Genomic DNA, 14,980 nt, shown 5'->3' on the forward strand with positions numbered 1-14,980 from the left:
GCGCGCGTGCACACGCGCACACACACACACACACACACACAGACACAAGGAAAAAATTTGAAGATCCAATCTTGCATGAAAATCTTTACATAGAGTACAGACTAATTTTAAGACTTCAATGTCTATCTTTCCTAATTTGTCAGGATCCTGTGTGTGCTTATACTGTATCTTCCCAACTACATATGGCATTGTGACAAATAGAAGAGGCTGATAATGCTGCTATAGCTAAATGTCTCATTTGGGAACAAATAATTCTGGAAAAGTTCCCTGATTATGCATCTGTCCATCTAACTTCCACTTTGGAGGATAAAATTATATGGTGATGAGATGAGGATTAGCGTATTATTCTTTCCCTCTGTGGGTAGTGTAGAGTTATTTCCCTCACCTTGACATGAAATTAAAAAAAAAAAACATTTATTGACTATCTCCATAGAAAAATTACAAGTGAGATTGCAAACGCTTAGGAGGAAGTTGCATAAAGATTGAACTTGCAGAATTACATGCTTGATCTCTAGAGTCTGAATACAGAGATGATTAAGGCACTTTCTCTTCAAATCAGATTTCTTTAGTTTCTCTTCCTGTTTTCACTCCTTTCATTTCTTTCATTGTCTCATTTTCCTTTATGCAGTACAAATGGCAGCAAGAATCTGAGTACTTTAACACTGACGCTTGGCACTAAAGGAACCAAACAAAGAAGAAACCCCTAGGAAAGCAGCTCCAGCTCTCCCATTAGCAGCAACCTGTTGACATATGGCACTTTGGTCCCAGCACCAGGGAGGTAAATTCAGAAAAAACTTTAGAGCAGTGGCGCCCACATACTTACCTTAGGGTCTGTACCAGTTAATTATAAAGTATTCAGGGCTCCATGATGAAATGTCCAAAAGAGAACAATGTAATATGATATTTTTAAAATTACATCTTTTTATTCTGAGTTAGGTCCTTCCTGTCCTTAGAAAAGTATGTATTTGTTATTTTATTGTTATTTTTATTTATTATTTTTTAAATTTCACTGTAAAGTTCACTCAAGTACAGCATACACACAGAAAAGTGAATATATCACACATGTATAGTTCCATAAACTTTCTTAAGGAAACATATCAATGCAACCTGTATCCAGATCAAGATATAAAACATTCCTCAGAACCCCCAAAACTGCTCCTGCACTTGTTAACTACTACTTCCTACAAAGATAACCATACCTGATTTTTAAACCAAAATATGCTTGTTTCTGAGTTTTTATAAATGAATTCTTACAATATGTATAATTTTGTGTCTGGCTTCTTTTATGCAATACTGTTTTCCTATTTCTCATTCTATAAAATATCATTGGTAATACAATTTTCCCTCACACTGCTTTCCCCATATTTTTAAATATTTTTTCTCTAGAAATTCAATACTATAGAAATCACTCCTTTTGGTCTCATGTTCCCTTTACATCAGATCTGAAGCTAAGAATCACCTTGAATTTAACCACTTATGACCCATCCAAAAATATCTGACTTAATGCAATTCCAAGGAGGACTATAATTTTTTTAAATCACTTGCTTGATGTCAGATCAGAACCTTGTTGTTACACAATAATGCCATCTTATGGCTATACAGCAATTTGTCATCTAGAAACTTCTTTCACTTTTATTATCTCATTTGAACAGGGCTATCCTCCTAGGCTCCGGAAAATGTTCCTGAACAGGGGCAAATTTATTAATAGTTTGAGGGATAGTAAAGATGGTCTCAGAAATAAAGACAATAGAGTATTTGACACTTGGTAGGTCCTCAAGTATTTGTTGAAAGATGGAAAGACTTCATATTTCTAATACGAGGGCTATCTTATGTTAGTTCTCTCTTCATTTTAATGTTTCCTGTAGGTATCTTTTATTTACACTGAGTAACTCACCAAGAAATAGACGGAAAAAAGAATTTAGCAACAAAATTAATGTCCCATAAAGTTAAATATTTATCTTTCATATATGTATATCTACCACATACATGGGAATTCATGGACTTAATGTTTACTGTGTTCATTATCTGTATTTCCATGGAAAGGAGCCATTTTTATTTTGATAATTTGTAATTTTGCTGAGACACATGTTGAAATTCTATATGCTGAAAGACAATGCATGGAAGCATGTCTCTTAGATAGTGAGTAATCACAAATAAATCTGGCTTTTCATTCTCCTTCTTGCTTTCTCCTAAAGAATAATGTCTGTTTTACATTATGAAATTAATACAGATGAGTTTTGCTGTTATGACTTTCATGAATTTGTTGATTAATGATGGTCTCAGAACCTATGCCTTATGAATGCCAAGAGTCTAATGCATTTTCTCATATTTTTAACTTATTGTGAGCAAACTATGCAAACTTATTCGAACTCAATATTTTGGTAAAATAGCAATATGACATGCAGTGTGTGCTTGGGTAAGTCACTTAACATCTTTATGACTTAGTCTATCCTGTAAAATAATGAAGCAGGACAACATCACTAAGGTATTTTCCAGCTATAAAAATCCTTTAATAGTAAATGATTAACTGTCTATAATAGTTGGGATTATTTTTCAGCAAATACAGATTCCTCTCCCCTTTCTACTGTAGAAAGGGACTAGTTCTCCATTCTATGAATGTCAGACTTGATTTGGCCAATAGACTGTGAGTGGACTTGACATGAACACAAGCTATAAGTGCTCTTGGGAGGTTAGGCTTGGTTCAGACCCTGGTGATCAATCATGAGAAGAGCATGCCACTGACCCTTCATCTTAGGCCCAGAATGAAGATACATGTAGCAGACCTTAACACACATCCTGGAGCCTAGCTCAGCTAACCCACAGATTAAAGCAGCTGCTTTGGTTTATGTCAGCTAAACTATAGGCAACTTAAAGGTCCATGAGCATGAGAATAAATTTAAGTTGAATTTTGGGGTGATATGTATCACCATATTATGGTGATAGCTGACTAACATACTATCATACATGTATTATATATGAAGAAATTTCAATACCTTCTTACTTGCTAAAGGTATTTTGGTTTAACCTTAAATTGGCTTATTAAAATTTTTACTGCAGGTGGGAATGCAGACTTCTCTAAGGCTTTGAACATGTCACTTTCTCCTCCTGAGCCTTGGTTTGCCCATTTGAGAAATGGGCTCACCATGGGCACTGGGCAGAAGCAGCACCCAGCACCCAGCACCCAGCAGAGCCTATGACTGAGTGGCCAGGATGGCTCAGGGTTCTTACTTATGTGGGGTGGAAATGGCCTCACTCCCTGGCAGGTCAGCAGGCCAACCTGCCATTTAGATTGTGACACCCCTCTCCCATCAATGACCTCACCCCTAGAGTGGACAGTGGAACCCTGAGGGGTCTGTGAGGTCACCCCATTCTGCTCCACAAAGAGTCTTGTCGGGCAGCAGCCACTGGCTGTCTCTGTCTCAGGGAAGCTGCTTAGACCCTGGGACTTGACAGCCTTGTTCACAAAGAAGCTCCTGAGAGGGAAACGGGACTTTGTGAACCAAAGACACTCTAAGTGCTGACTCTGAGAGGGCAGAACCAGGGACAACAGTCTTGTGGGCATGCGGAGTGTCATTCAGCAGTTCTAGGAGGCCCACTGCCAGGGCACCATGGTCCTCAGCTGGCTACTGCTCCTGGTGATGGCTCTGTGCCAGGTCATGATAGGCACCAAGGACTCTACTTTTTATGTTCTAACAGACTCCTCAGACTTCACTGGTATCCCCATGACCTGTGGCAATGACGAGGAGTGCTTCACAGGGTAAGGAATGATCCTTGTCCTTGCCCTGGTCATCAACAAAGGCTGCATGCTGTCCACTCCGTGTGGCTGCCCTGAAGAGCTTGTCACTTACCAGCTCATCTCCACCTGCTGCTACAGTGGACAGTGTAACAGGGCCCCCACCTGTGCAGGCAGCCTGAAGATGGAGGCCACCGGAGGCCGGGTGCTGCGCGTGCTGCTGCTGCTTCAATGACTATGACCAGCATGGAGGGTAGGGCCTGGTACTGGTCTCAGGCCTCCGCTATTCCTTGTGCCCCTTGTCCCTCCCCCTATCCCTTCCCCAATTAATGGCCAGAGGCCCTAGCCAAAAAATAAAATACTACTGCTACTAATAATAAAGCTGCACAGTACTTTTTCATAGAAATGATAGAATAACAGTCTTTAGATATAAGTAACAGTTATCATGCTATTCTAGCTAAGAGGAGTGATGAATTGAGGCAATTGTCCAGATAATCTTGGACCAGAGGCCAGATTTCTTTAGACTGTGAAAGGTGATTGCTTAAAAAAATATAGGGCATGGTTGGCTGAACTGCATGTAGACCTTTTAAGACTGTTTGTATCACATTACTTAGTGGTTCTCAAACTTCCCCAATGATTAGAAACCACTGCCACCCTCAGACTAATAAAATAAGAATGGCTTGCGTTGGGCCACAAGCAATGGTAGTCTTTTAAATTTTCCTGAGAACCACTGGCAAAACAGAATGACACATCCTGTCCCAAGGTTTTATTGCATGATTATCCAAATTGGAAAGGAATAATTGCCATCATTTGCAGATGACATGCTATTATACATAGGAAAACTAGACTCAACCAAAATCATCTAGATTTAATAAATGAATTTGGCAATGTAGTAGAATACAAAATCAACATATATAAATTGATGGCATTTTTACACACCAATAAAGCACTATCATAAAAAGAAACTAAAAAACAAAAACAAAACAAAAAACTACAATCCCATTTACCATTGCAACAACAACAACAAAAATATCTTGGAATAAACTTAACCAAGGAAGCAAAAGACCTGTACTGGGAAAACTACAGGACATTGAAAAAGAAATAGAGGAAGATACAAATAAGTGGAAGCGTATACCGTGTTTATGGATTGGAAGAATTAACATCTTTAAAATGTCCATGGTACCTAAAGCAATCTATAGATTCAATGCAATTCCTATTAAAGTACCAACAACATATTTCACAGATCTAGAGCAAATATTCCGAAATTTTTTATGGAACCAAAGAAGACCCTGAATAGCCACAGCGATCTTGAGAAAGAAGAACAAAGTTAGAGGAATCACAATACCAGATATCAAACTATACTACAAAGCCACTGTAGTCAAAACAGCCTGCTACTGGCATAAGAACAGGCATATAGATAAATGGAGCAGAACAGAGACCCCAGAAATCAACCCACATCTTTATGGTCTATTAATATTTGACAAAGGAAAAAAGAACATACAATGGAGTCAATATAGTTTCTTAATAAATGGTGTTTTGAAAACTGGACAAATACATGCAAAAAATGAAACTAGATCACCTCCTTACACCATACACAATGGAATACTATACAGCTATAAAAAAGAGAGCATGGGATGACCTGGAGATTATTATGCTAAGCAAAGTAAGCAAGACAGAGAAAGACAAGTACCACATGATCTCACTTATAAATGGAATCTAATGAACAAAATAAACTGACAAACAAAATAGATCCAGAGGCATGGAAGCATGAAACAGAGTGATGAATCTCAGAGGGAAGGGAGATTGGGGGGAGGGGCAGAAATTAACCAAATAATTTATATGCATAATATGCATTGCCCATGGACACAAACAATTATGTATTGAACGCCTGGGCTGGTGTGGGAGCTGGGTGGAGGGGGGCAATGAGGAAAAATAAGGAGTGGCATTTGTAATACTCTCAACAATAAAATTTTTTTTAAAAATTCACTGGATTTTTGTTGAGAACCCAACATAAAGCTATAGGAAGCATTTGTCTATTTATGAATGTCTAATTTCTAATTTTTCTGAGGATTCAATAATCTACCATTCTATGGGCCTTGGTGGGAGACAAGTCCCTGACTACCATGACAATGGAGCCCAAATTTCAGCTATTTATTTTCCCTGACCCCTGACAGTTAGAAGCTAAAGTTATATGACCTACACTTGCCTGATAAAAGGAGTCTGTAACTTATGTCCCACAGTAAAATCTAGCCCACCACCTGTCTTTGTAAATAAAGTTTTATTAGAATAAACCATGACCATTCATTATATATTATCTAAGGTTTCTTTCACCCTACAACAGCAGAGTTGAGTAGTTGTAACAAAGAATACATGGCCTACAAAGACTGGGTGGGGGGGTAACTAGATAAAGAAGGCAAAGGGATTAGCTAAGGAACATATATGCATACCCCATGGACACAAACAATAATTTGGTGAAGGCCAAGGGAGGAGGAGGCAGGGTTTGGTGGAAGTGGGCAAAGGGTGGGGAAAAGGGGACACTTGCAATTATGTCAACATTAAAACATTTTAAAATCCATTCCTTGCCTTATTAATGATTTTGTCAGAAACCTTAATTCTGAAGTTGGTTACACAAAAATAAATAATAATTTAGAGACTTTTTTGCAGTGATAGTAGCAAACAATATTCAGGGGCAATGGTACCTCTGGGTGCACCAGGGTATCATGGCCATGGCAGCAGTTCACAATTAAGATTCATTTGGTGGTTTGTGTTTCTGAATGCCTAGCCCAATCTTCTTTGATAGTTTCTATTCATTTTTAACCTGGCTTTCAGGCCTTTCAACTGATTCCATGAGCTACCTGATATCCCACTAATATGTTATATAAATCTACCTAAGTTAACCATAGTCACGTCCTATTAGTTGTAAATCAGAACCTTGAGTGGTTCATAGACCTTGCTTTATTCCTGATTCTGAATCAGATGTTCCTATTCCACTCCTCAGGAATATTTTTCTCACCATCTAACATAGCTGGAATCTATCAACCTGTATTTCACTGACTGTCCATTTTCTCTCCAGGACTGGAGGTTCTTCAAAGCAGGGACTGAATTTAATTAATCTTTCTGTGGTTCTCATGAAAATGTAAAAGAATAAATTAACAGATATGAAGATGATCAGAGCCATAAGACCATCATTTTCATCATCAAACTTGCCAAGCTTAATTGAGGCATTATCATGTATAAGCAATCTGCCAAGCACTCTATATGCATTGTGTCATTTAGTCCTTATAACAAACATGGTTTAGAAAATACATTTTTCCCATTTTATAGATAAGGGAATTGTGAAGCATAAAAGTCAAGGAACTTATTGTAGGGCACATAGATATTCAGCAGAAAGCCAGGATTCCAAAACCATTTGGATTCTACAGCCTGTGCTTGCAAGCAATGACTTCAACAAATTTACCTGAGAATAGACCAAAAAGCATAAGAACTTTAAAGGTTCCTGACCAATTCCTAGAGAAGGCCAATTAGAGTAAACATAAGATACTCTTCTAGTCTTTGGATATGAAAAAAAGTGAGTCCAATGAGATAGAAACATTCTACTCTTTGCTGGACATATGAAAAGCCTCCTATTTGGGGTGAAATTTCAGTTTATCCTATCTGTGGCATGGAATTAATGCTTCTCCCTCTTTTAAAGTCTATGGTTGAAGGTGAACTAAAAGGAGATATCCATATGGCCCTGTGAAAAGGGAATGCCTAGTTCATTGGCCAAAGAGGACATAAATAAAGTAGGGGAGAAGCTGCAAAATGTTTCATCACTCTTTTAGTGCAAAGCAGTAGGTGCTTATAGAAGCACAGTAATCAATGGCTATCCAAGAACCCCCCAAGGTTCTTAGGAGATGATATTGGTGGCCTGGGTGGCTTAGAGAAAACACTATCTGAGAGAAGACAACAGAGACAAGAACATCCCAACAGTGGAATGAGCAACCAAAAAGAGGATGATGAAACTCATTGGAGTAGCTCATAGAGGTTCATAATGACTCATTGTGGGATATTAAGAGAAGGTGCACCATGGTGGCATATAAGTTTTCCTTTGGCAATATATATACAGGGTTGCTGAGTTTCTTTCATTTTATTGAGACTGATTGGAATTAGCTGTTTTCCATCAAGTTGAAATAAAACTATTAGACCATCCACAGAGACACATTCTCATGTTTCTGGGAGGCTTGAGTCCAGACATACTGAACATCCACTTTGTACTCTGTAGTATTAAGCTTATCACACAAAATAAAACATAGTTCTTGTCTTTAAGGAGCTTGTACACAAGGCAGAGGAGTAAAAAACAACAACCACCACCTGATTACTATGTGACAACTTCTAGAAGTAGGTGACTTTGGAGCTAGTGAGTCTGGTGATGTTTGCAAATACACAAATGATATATTGATATTATATTACATTAAATGTTTAAACAATATATGTCTCTAGACTTTTAATCAACTAATAGTTTTAGGATCTTAAGAAGGAAATAACATCTCAGTGAGACCTGAAGAACAAATAAGACATAGGGGCACATAACATTTGAAACCTTCAAATCAAGTTACTATTGCTAGGGCAGAACTTGGAGAAGTTGCAGTGTGGCCAGGAACTAATAAAGAGTGAAGCTGACCACAGGAGCAGCAGTCATGTGAGGGCTCATATGCCAAATTAATGAGTCTGGACTTATTCTAATGGAAATCTATACTAATAAAAGCCTAGATGGCCCTACGCCCTCACGCAACACCCTCACACCATCACAAGATGGCCGCCCCCACGTCATCACAAGATGGCCACCACAAGATGGCCGGCAGGGGAGGACAGTTGGGGGCAAACTGGCCAGCAGGGGAGGGCAGTTAAGGGCAATCAAGCCAGAAGGGGAGCAATTAGGTGTCAATCAGTGTGGCAGGGAGTGGTTAGGGGCAATCAGGCAGGCAGGCAGGCAGGCAGGTGAGCAGTTAGGAGCCAGCAGTCCCAGATTATGGGAGGGATGTCCTAAACTGGCAGTCAGACATCCCCCAAGGGGTCCCAGATTGGAGAGGGTGCAGGCCGGGCTGAGGGACACCTCCCCATACATGAATTTCATGCACCAGGCCTCTAGTGAGATTATAATACTGAAGTTCTTACACTTAAGAAAACAACTCTGGATGAAAGATAATTGGAAACAAAGTAGGGATGTTCATTGGAGATAACCAAGATTTCTACAAGGAACCTAATGTAGTACATGAAGAACTAAAATAGAAGTATGGGGGGATGGATAAATAAATTAACAAACAAATAAATAAATAAAATAGAAGTATGAGTGGTTAAAAGCTGGTAGATGTGAGATATTGAGGAGGTGCCCTATAACTTTAGAAAATTATTTTATTTCATCTTAGAATATAAGGAAGACTGTCTTGAAACTACAAATTTCAAACAAACTGTTTTAAAGCCATTAGAACTTTATTACTTTTAACCTAAAACTGAAAAGGAAAAACAACACTCTTAACTTCTTGTTATGTAAGGCTAAAGAATACTTATGAATTTGAAATTATTTGTCAAAAGCTAGGTATTTTGATTAAGGTAAGCACTAAGAAGTTATTTTAAATCAACCTCACAAATTCCTGGCAGCAAAACAAAGTGGGGGGGGGGGCTTCAAAACATAAAATATTGCCTTCAAAACAGAAACAATAAATGAAAATTAACTTTTTGTTGATAGTTTATATTTCAAACATATTAATCTAAGTATCAAATACATTAATATATAGGATACAAATTTGACCAAAGATATATACTTTATATTATACAGTTATTTACACCAACTCAATTAAATGACCAAACTTGTTTTGACACTAACAGAATTTTAGCAGATAATACAGTGCTCCGAAATAATGCTAACTTCAGTATGGAATAATTTCTGGAATTCAACCCGTTAGTATGAACTAATCATCATTCTCACTCCACTTACATTTTTCCAGTGATAGTGATACTTCTCTCTTCCTCCCCACTTCTTTTTTTCCCCATGGAGAACATTGAAATGAATTTTAGAGTTCCCTGAAAACAGATATAATCACTTAGTAAAATAAAAGTGTCACCTACCCTTGGCGGTCCTTGTACATTTTGTTAATTCTTTCCCATTGGAAATCGAGCCATGAGAGAGCTTCCTGGAGCTCTGCCCTTTCTGCAGGTGTGGCACTCTGCAATGCTGCTGTCTTCTTATTGTGAATGATGTCAATCCGACCTGAGATTTGTTGCAAGTTGTCTTTTATGTTCTGTAATAATATTGAAGATTTAAATGAAATTAGAGATGAATTGGCTATCTAGGGAAAGATAAAAAGGAAAACTCAAAAGGCCTAGAAGTAAAAAATGGTCTTGCAATTCTTAATTATTGACTTTTCAAAGTCATCAGCCCTGAAGCCCAGTGGTTTCAACATACCCAAATTCAGTGGGTAATGCATAGTCCTATTGACACAGCTGATCCCTTCTTCCATCTCAAAACTCTTTCTTCACTTGACTTCTATAACCTGCATTCTTTATGTTTTACTTCCACCCTCTTGTCTACAGCCTCTCAACCTTCTTTGCTGAATCTTCCTCCTATTATTTTCTTAATGTTAGAGTGCTCTAGCTAAGTTTGACACTTCTTTCCTTCTCTATTCACACTCCTCTATTTGTTCTTATGACTGTAAATACCCTTGATATGACAATGACTCCCAAAGTTATATATCCAGCCCCATTCTCAACTATGAACTCTAGACTCACAAATCCAACTTGGACGCCGCATGAGCATCTCAAACTTAACATGGCCTAACCAAATTCTGTACTCTATCTCTATCCCATTATCTTCGCTTCCCATGGTTTGTCTCATTTCCGTAAATGACATATTAATTAATAGTTTTTCCGGGTGACAACCTTGGAATCATCCTTGAGCTTTCTTTTATAAGCTCTAGTATTCAAATTGTTGGACAATCCTGTTGCCTCTACTTCCAGAACATGTCCAGAATTAGTGCACTTCTTTTTTTTAATATATTTTTTATTAATTTCAGAGAGGAAGAGAGAGGAAGAGAGTGATAGAAATATCAATGATGACACGGACACTGGGGCAGTGGGGGCTTTTTCTGGGGGGCAGGAGTGGCAGGGAGTCAATCAGGGAAAAAAAGGAGACATATATAATACTTTAAACAATAAAAAAAGAAAGAGAAAAATATTAATATTGATTACTCCTGGGTGGTGGGATTCTAAGTGAGTTTAATTTAAAAAAAATTATTTGAGGTAATATTTACTAAAATTTTTTAATATTGAAAAAAAAAAGAAATATCAATGAGAGAAAATCACTGACCAGCTGCCTCCTGCACACCCCATACTGGGGATCGAGCCTGCAACCCAGGCATGTGCCCTGACTGGGAATTGAACCAGGACCCTTCATTTCGCAGGCCAACGCTCCATCCACTAGGCCAAACCAGCTAGGGCTGGTACACTTCTGGTTACCTCCTTGTTATAGCTCTGATATAAACTATCATTATAGCTCACCTGGATTATTACAACAGCTATCTAAATGATCCTCCTGCTTCGAGTTGTACCCATTTCCCAGTTAATTCTCCACACAACAACAAAAGAGATTTTTTAAAAAAAACACAAATCAGATAATAGTACTCCTTCACTCAAAACCCTCCAATGACTCCTCATCAAACCACAATCTTTACCATGACCAAAAAAACTCTGTATTACTTAGCTGTATGCTGCCCACAATTCTAATCTTATATTTTCTTCATCTTTTCTAAGTTCATAATATTTCAGCCTCATTAGCCTCTTTACACTTCTGGAGTATGCCAAGCATACTCTTGCTACAAGAAAAGCACTTGCTGTTTCCTCTGCCAAAAACATTCTTTTCTACAAGACATCTATATGGCTGGTTCCCTCACTTCCTTCTCACCTCAAAGGAGCCTTCTCTACCACTCTAAACAGTAGCCCCAATTACTCTGCACTCCCTGTATTCTTTTTCTTCATGGCACATATAACTGACATTAAATTATACATCTACTAGTCTCTCTACACCACTAGGCTAGAACCTGAGTCCAGATATGACATCTGTCTTGTTTTCTATAGGGTTTCGAGAGCTTAAACTTGTGCCTGGCACAAGTTAGGTACCAATGCATTTTTGTTCAATAACTGAAGGAACCCAAATATAACCCATAACTTAAATGCATAATTTCTATCTAGGTTATATTTAAGGGGAAAACATCACAAGCCAAAAATTAATTATATAACAAAAATTTTTAAATATTGCTTTTCAAAAAATCTAAAAATTACATATTTGGCTGCAGTTGCTAGTATGAATTTATTTATTTTCCGCATCTGAAGTTTTATAGACAAGTCAACTGAACAAACATTTATTGAGTTCTTCCATGTAAAAGGGTCAATATAGAGAAAGCAAAGGTAGGAGAAGCATGGTTTTATGTTTGTTTTTGAGAAGGTTTGTTTGTTGTTTTTAAATTGTATTTTATATTTTATGCAAATAAAAGTTTAATTTTATTAGGCATTGAATTGTTTTGTTCATTAAAAAATCTACATCATAATTTAAAGCAAGTTTGTTTTATTGTTTAAGGTATTACAAATAGTAGTACCTATGTCTCCTTTCACCCCCTTTGACCTCCCCAAAGCCTCCCTTACCCCCCCCCCCAGCACTTGCCCTCACCACCCCAGTGTCTTGTGTCTGTTGGTTATGCTTATATGCATGCATACAAGTCTTTCAGTTTATCTCTTACCCCCCTCCAACCCTCTCCTACCTTCCCGCTGTAGTTTGACAGTCTGTTCAATGCTTCTTTGCCTCTTTTTTTGTTCAACAGTTGATAATGTTCTTTATTATCCATAAATGAGTGAGATCATGTAGTATTTATCTTTCACTGACTGGCTTATTTTACTTAGCATAATGCTTTCCAGTTCCATCCATGCTGTTTCAAATGGTGACAATTCCATCTTTTTTACAGCAGCATAGTATTCCATTGTGTAGATGTACCACAGTTTTTTAATCCATTCATCTGCCGATAGGCATTTAGGCTGTTTCCAAATCTTAGCTATTGTAAATTGTGCTGCTATGAACATAGGAGTGCATATATCCTTTCTGATTGGTGTTTCTGTTTTCTTGGGATATATTCCAAGAAGTGGTATTACTGGGTCAAATGGCAGTTCCATTTTTAATTTTTTGAGGAAACACCATACTGTTTTCCACAGTGCCTGCACCAGTCTCCATGCCCACCAGCAGTGAAAGAGAGTTCCTTTTTCTCTGCATCCTCGCCAGCACTTGTCATTTGTTGATGATAGCCATTCTGACAGGTGTGAGGTGGTACCTCATTGTTTTGATTTGCATCTCTCGGATGATTAGTGACTTTGAGCATGTTTTCATATGTCTCCTGGCCTTCTGTATGTCCTCTTTCAAAAAGTGTCTATTTAGGTCCTTTGGCCAATACTTTGATTGGGTTGTTTATCTTCCTTTTGTTAAGTTGTATGAGTTCCCTGTAAATGTTGGAGATTAAACCCTTATCAGAGATAACATTGGCAAATATGTTCTCCCATGCAAATATGTCCTCCCATGCAATGGGCTTTCTTGTTGTTTTTTTGATAGTTTCTTTTGCTGTGCAGAAGCTTTTTATTTTGATGTAGTCCCAATTTGTTTATTTTCTCTTTAGTTTCCATTGCCCTAGGAGCTGTATCGGTAAAGATATTGCTACGAAAAATGTCTGCTGTTTTGCTGTCTATGGCTTCTTCTGAGATTTTTATGGTTTCCCGTCTTATGTTTAAGTCCTTTATCCAATTTGAGTTTCTTTTTGTGAATGGTGTAAGTTTGTGGTCTAGTTTCTTTTCTTCTTCTTCTTTTTCTTTTCTTTTCTTTTTTTTTTTTTTTGCAAGTATCTGTCCAGATTTCCCAAAACCTTTTTTTAAAGAGACTGTCTTGTCTCCATTTTATGCTCTTGTCTCCTTTGTCAAATAGTAATTGAGCATAATGGCTTGTGTCGATTTCTGGGTTCTCTGTTCTGTTCCACTGGTCTATATATCTGTTCTTGTGCCAGTATCAGGCAGTCTTGAGAACAGTGGCTTTTTAGTATAGCTTGATATCTGGTATTGTGATCCCTCCAACATTATTCTTCTTTCTCAAGATTGCTGCAACTACTTGGGGTCTTTTTTTATTCTAGATGAATTTTTGGAGAATTTGTTCTAGGTCTTTGAAGTATGCTGTTGGTATTTTAATAGGGATTGTGTTGAATTTATAGATTGCTTTGGATAGTATAGACATTTTAATGATGTTGATTCTACCAATCCATGAACATAGTATATTCTTCAATTTGTTCATGTCTTCCTCTATCTCTTTTTTTACCATCCAGAAATTTTCTGAGTACAGGTCCTTTGTCTCCTTGGTTAAGTTTATTCCTTGGTATCTTAATTTTTTTGTTACAATGGTAAATGGGATTACTTTTTAAATTTCTCTTTCTGTGAGTTCATTATTGGTATATAGAAAAGCCATAGACTTCTGGGTGTTAATTTTGTATCCTGCTACATTGCCGAATTCATTTATTTAGTAGTTTTTTGATGGAGTCTTTGAGGTTTTCTATATACAATATCATGTCATCTTCAAATAAGTACAGTTTTATTTCTTCTTTTCCAATTTGGATGCCTTTTATTTCTTCTTATTGTCTGATCACAATGGCTAGTACTTCCAGTACTATGTCAAACAGGTGTGGTGAGAGTGGGAATCCTTGTCTTGTTCCTGTTCTTAGGGGAAATGGTTTTAGATTTTGCCCATTGAGTATGATGTTGGCTGTGGGTTTGTCATATATGGCTTTTATTATGTTGAGGTATGATCCTTCTATTCCCACCTTGCTGAGAGTTTTTATCAAGAAAGGGTGTTGGATTTTGTCAAATGCTTTTTCTTCATTAATGGATATGATTATATGGTTTTTGTCTCTGTTTGTTTATGTGATGTGTCACATTTATTGATTTGCGGATATTGTACCATCCTTGCATCCCTGTAATAAATCCCACTTGGTCATGGTGTATGATCTTTCTAATGTAATGCTGGATTCAATTTTCTAGAATTTTGTTGAGGATTTTGGCGTCTATGTTCATGGGGGATATTGGCCTGTAATTATCTTTCTTTGCATTGTCTTGGTGGCTTTGTAGAAAGAGCTTGGAAGTGTTCCTTCCTCTTGAATTTTTTTGAATAGTCTGAGGGAAATAGGTTTTATTTCT

At 37.5% G+C, this 14,980-nt stretch overlaps 1 protein-coding gene across 1 annotated transcript in view; it reads right to left on the reverse strand.

Annotated features, from left to right (window-relative positions):
- DMD (dystrophin) overlaps positions 1-14,980 on the reverse strand; it is a 2,407,712-nt gene that overhangs the window by 1,368,002 nt on the left and 1,024,730 nt on the right. Inside the window, 1 exon segment of the mRNA XM_080651877.1 lies at positions 9,839-10,011. Within this exon segment, the coding sequence (XP_080508003.1) occupies positions 9,839-10,011 (173 nt within the window).

Source organism: Plecotus auritus (assembly GCF_963455305.1).
Source record: "Plecotus auritus genome assembly, chromosome: X".
NCBI classification, from domain to species: domain Eukaryota; kingdom Metazoa; phylum Chordata; class Mammalia; order Chiroptera; family Vespertilionidae; genus Plecotus; species Plecotus auritus.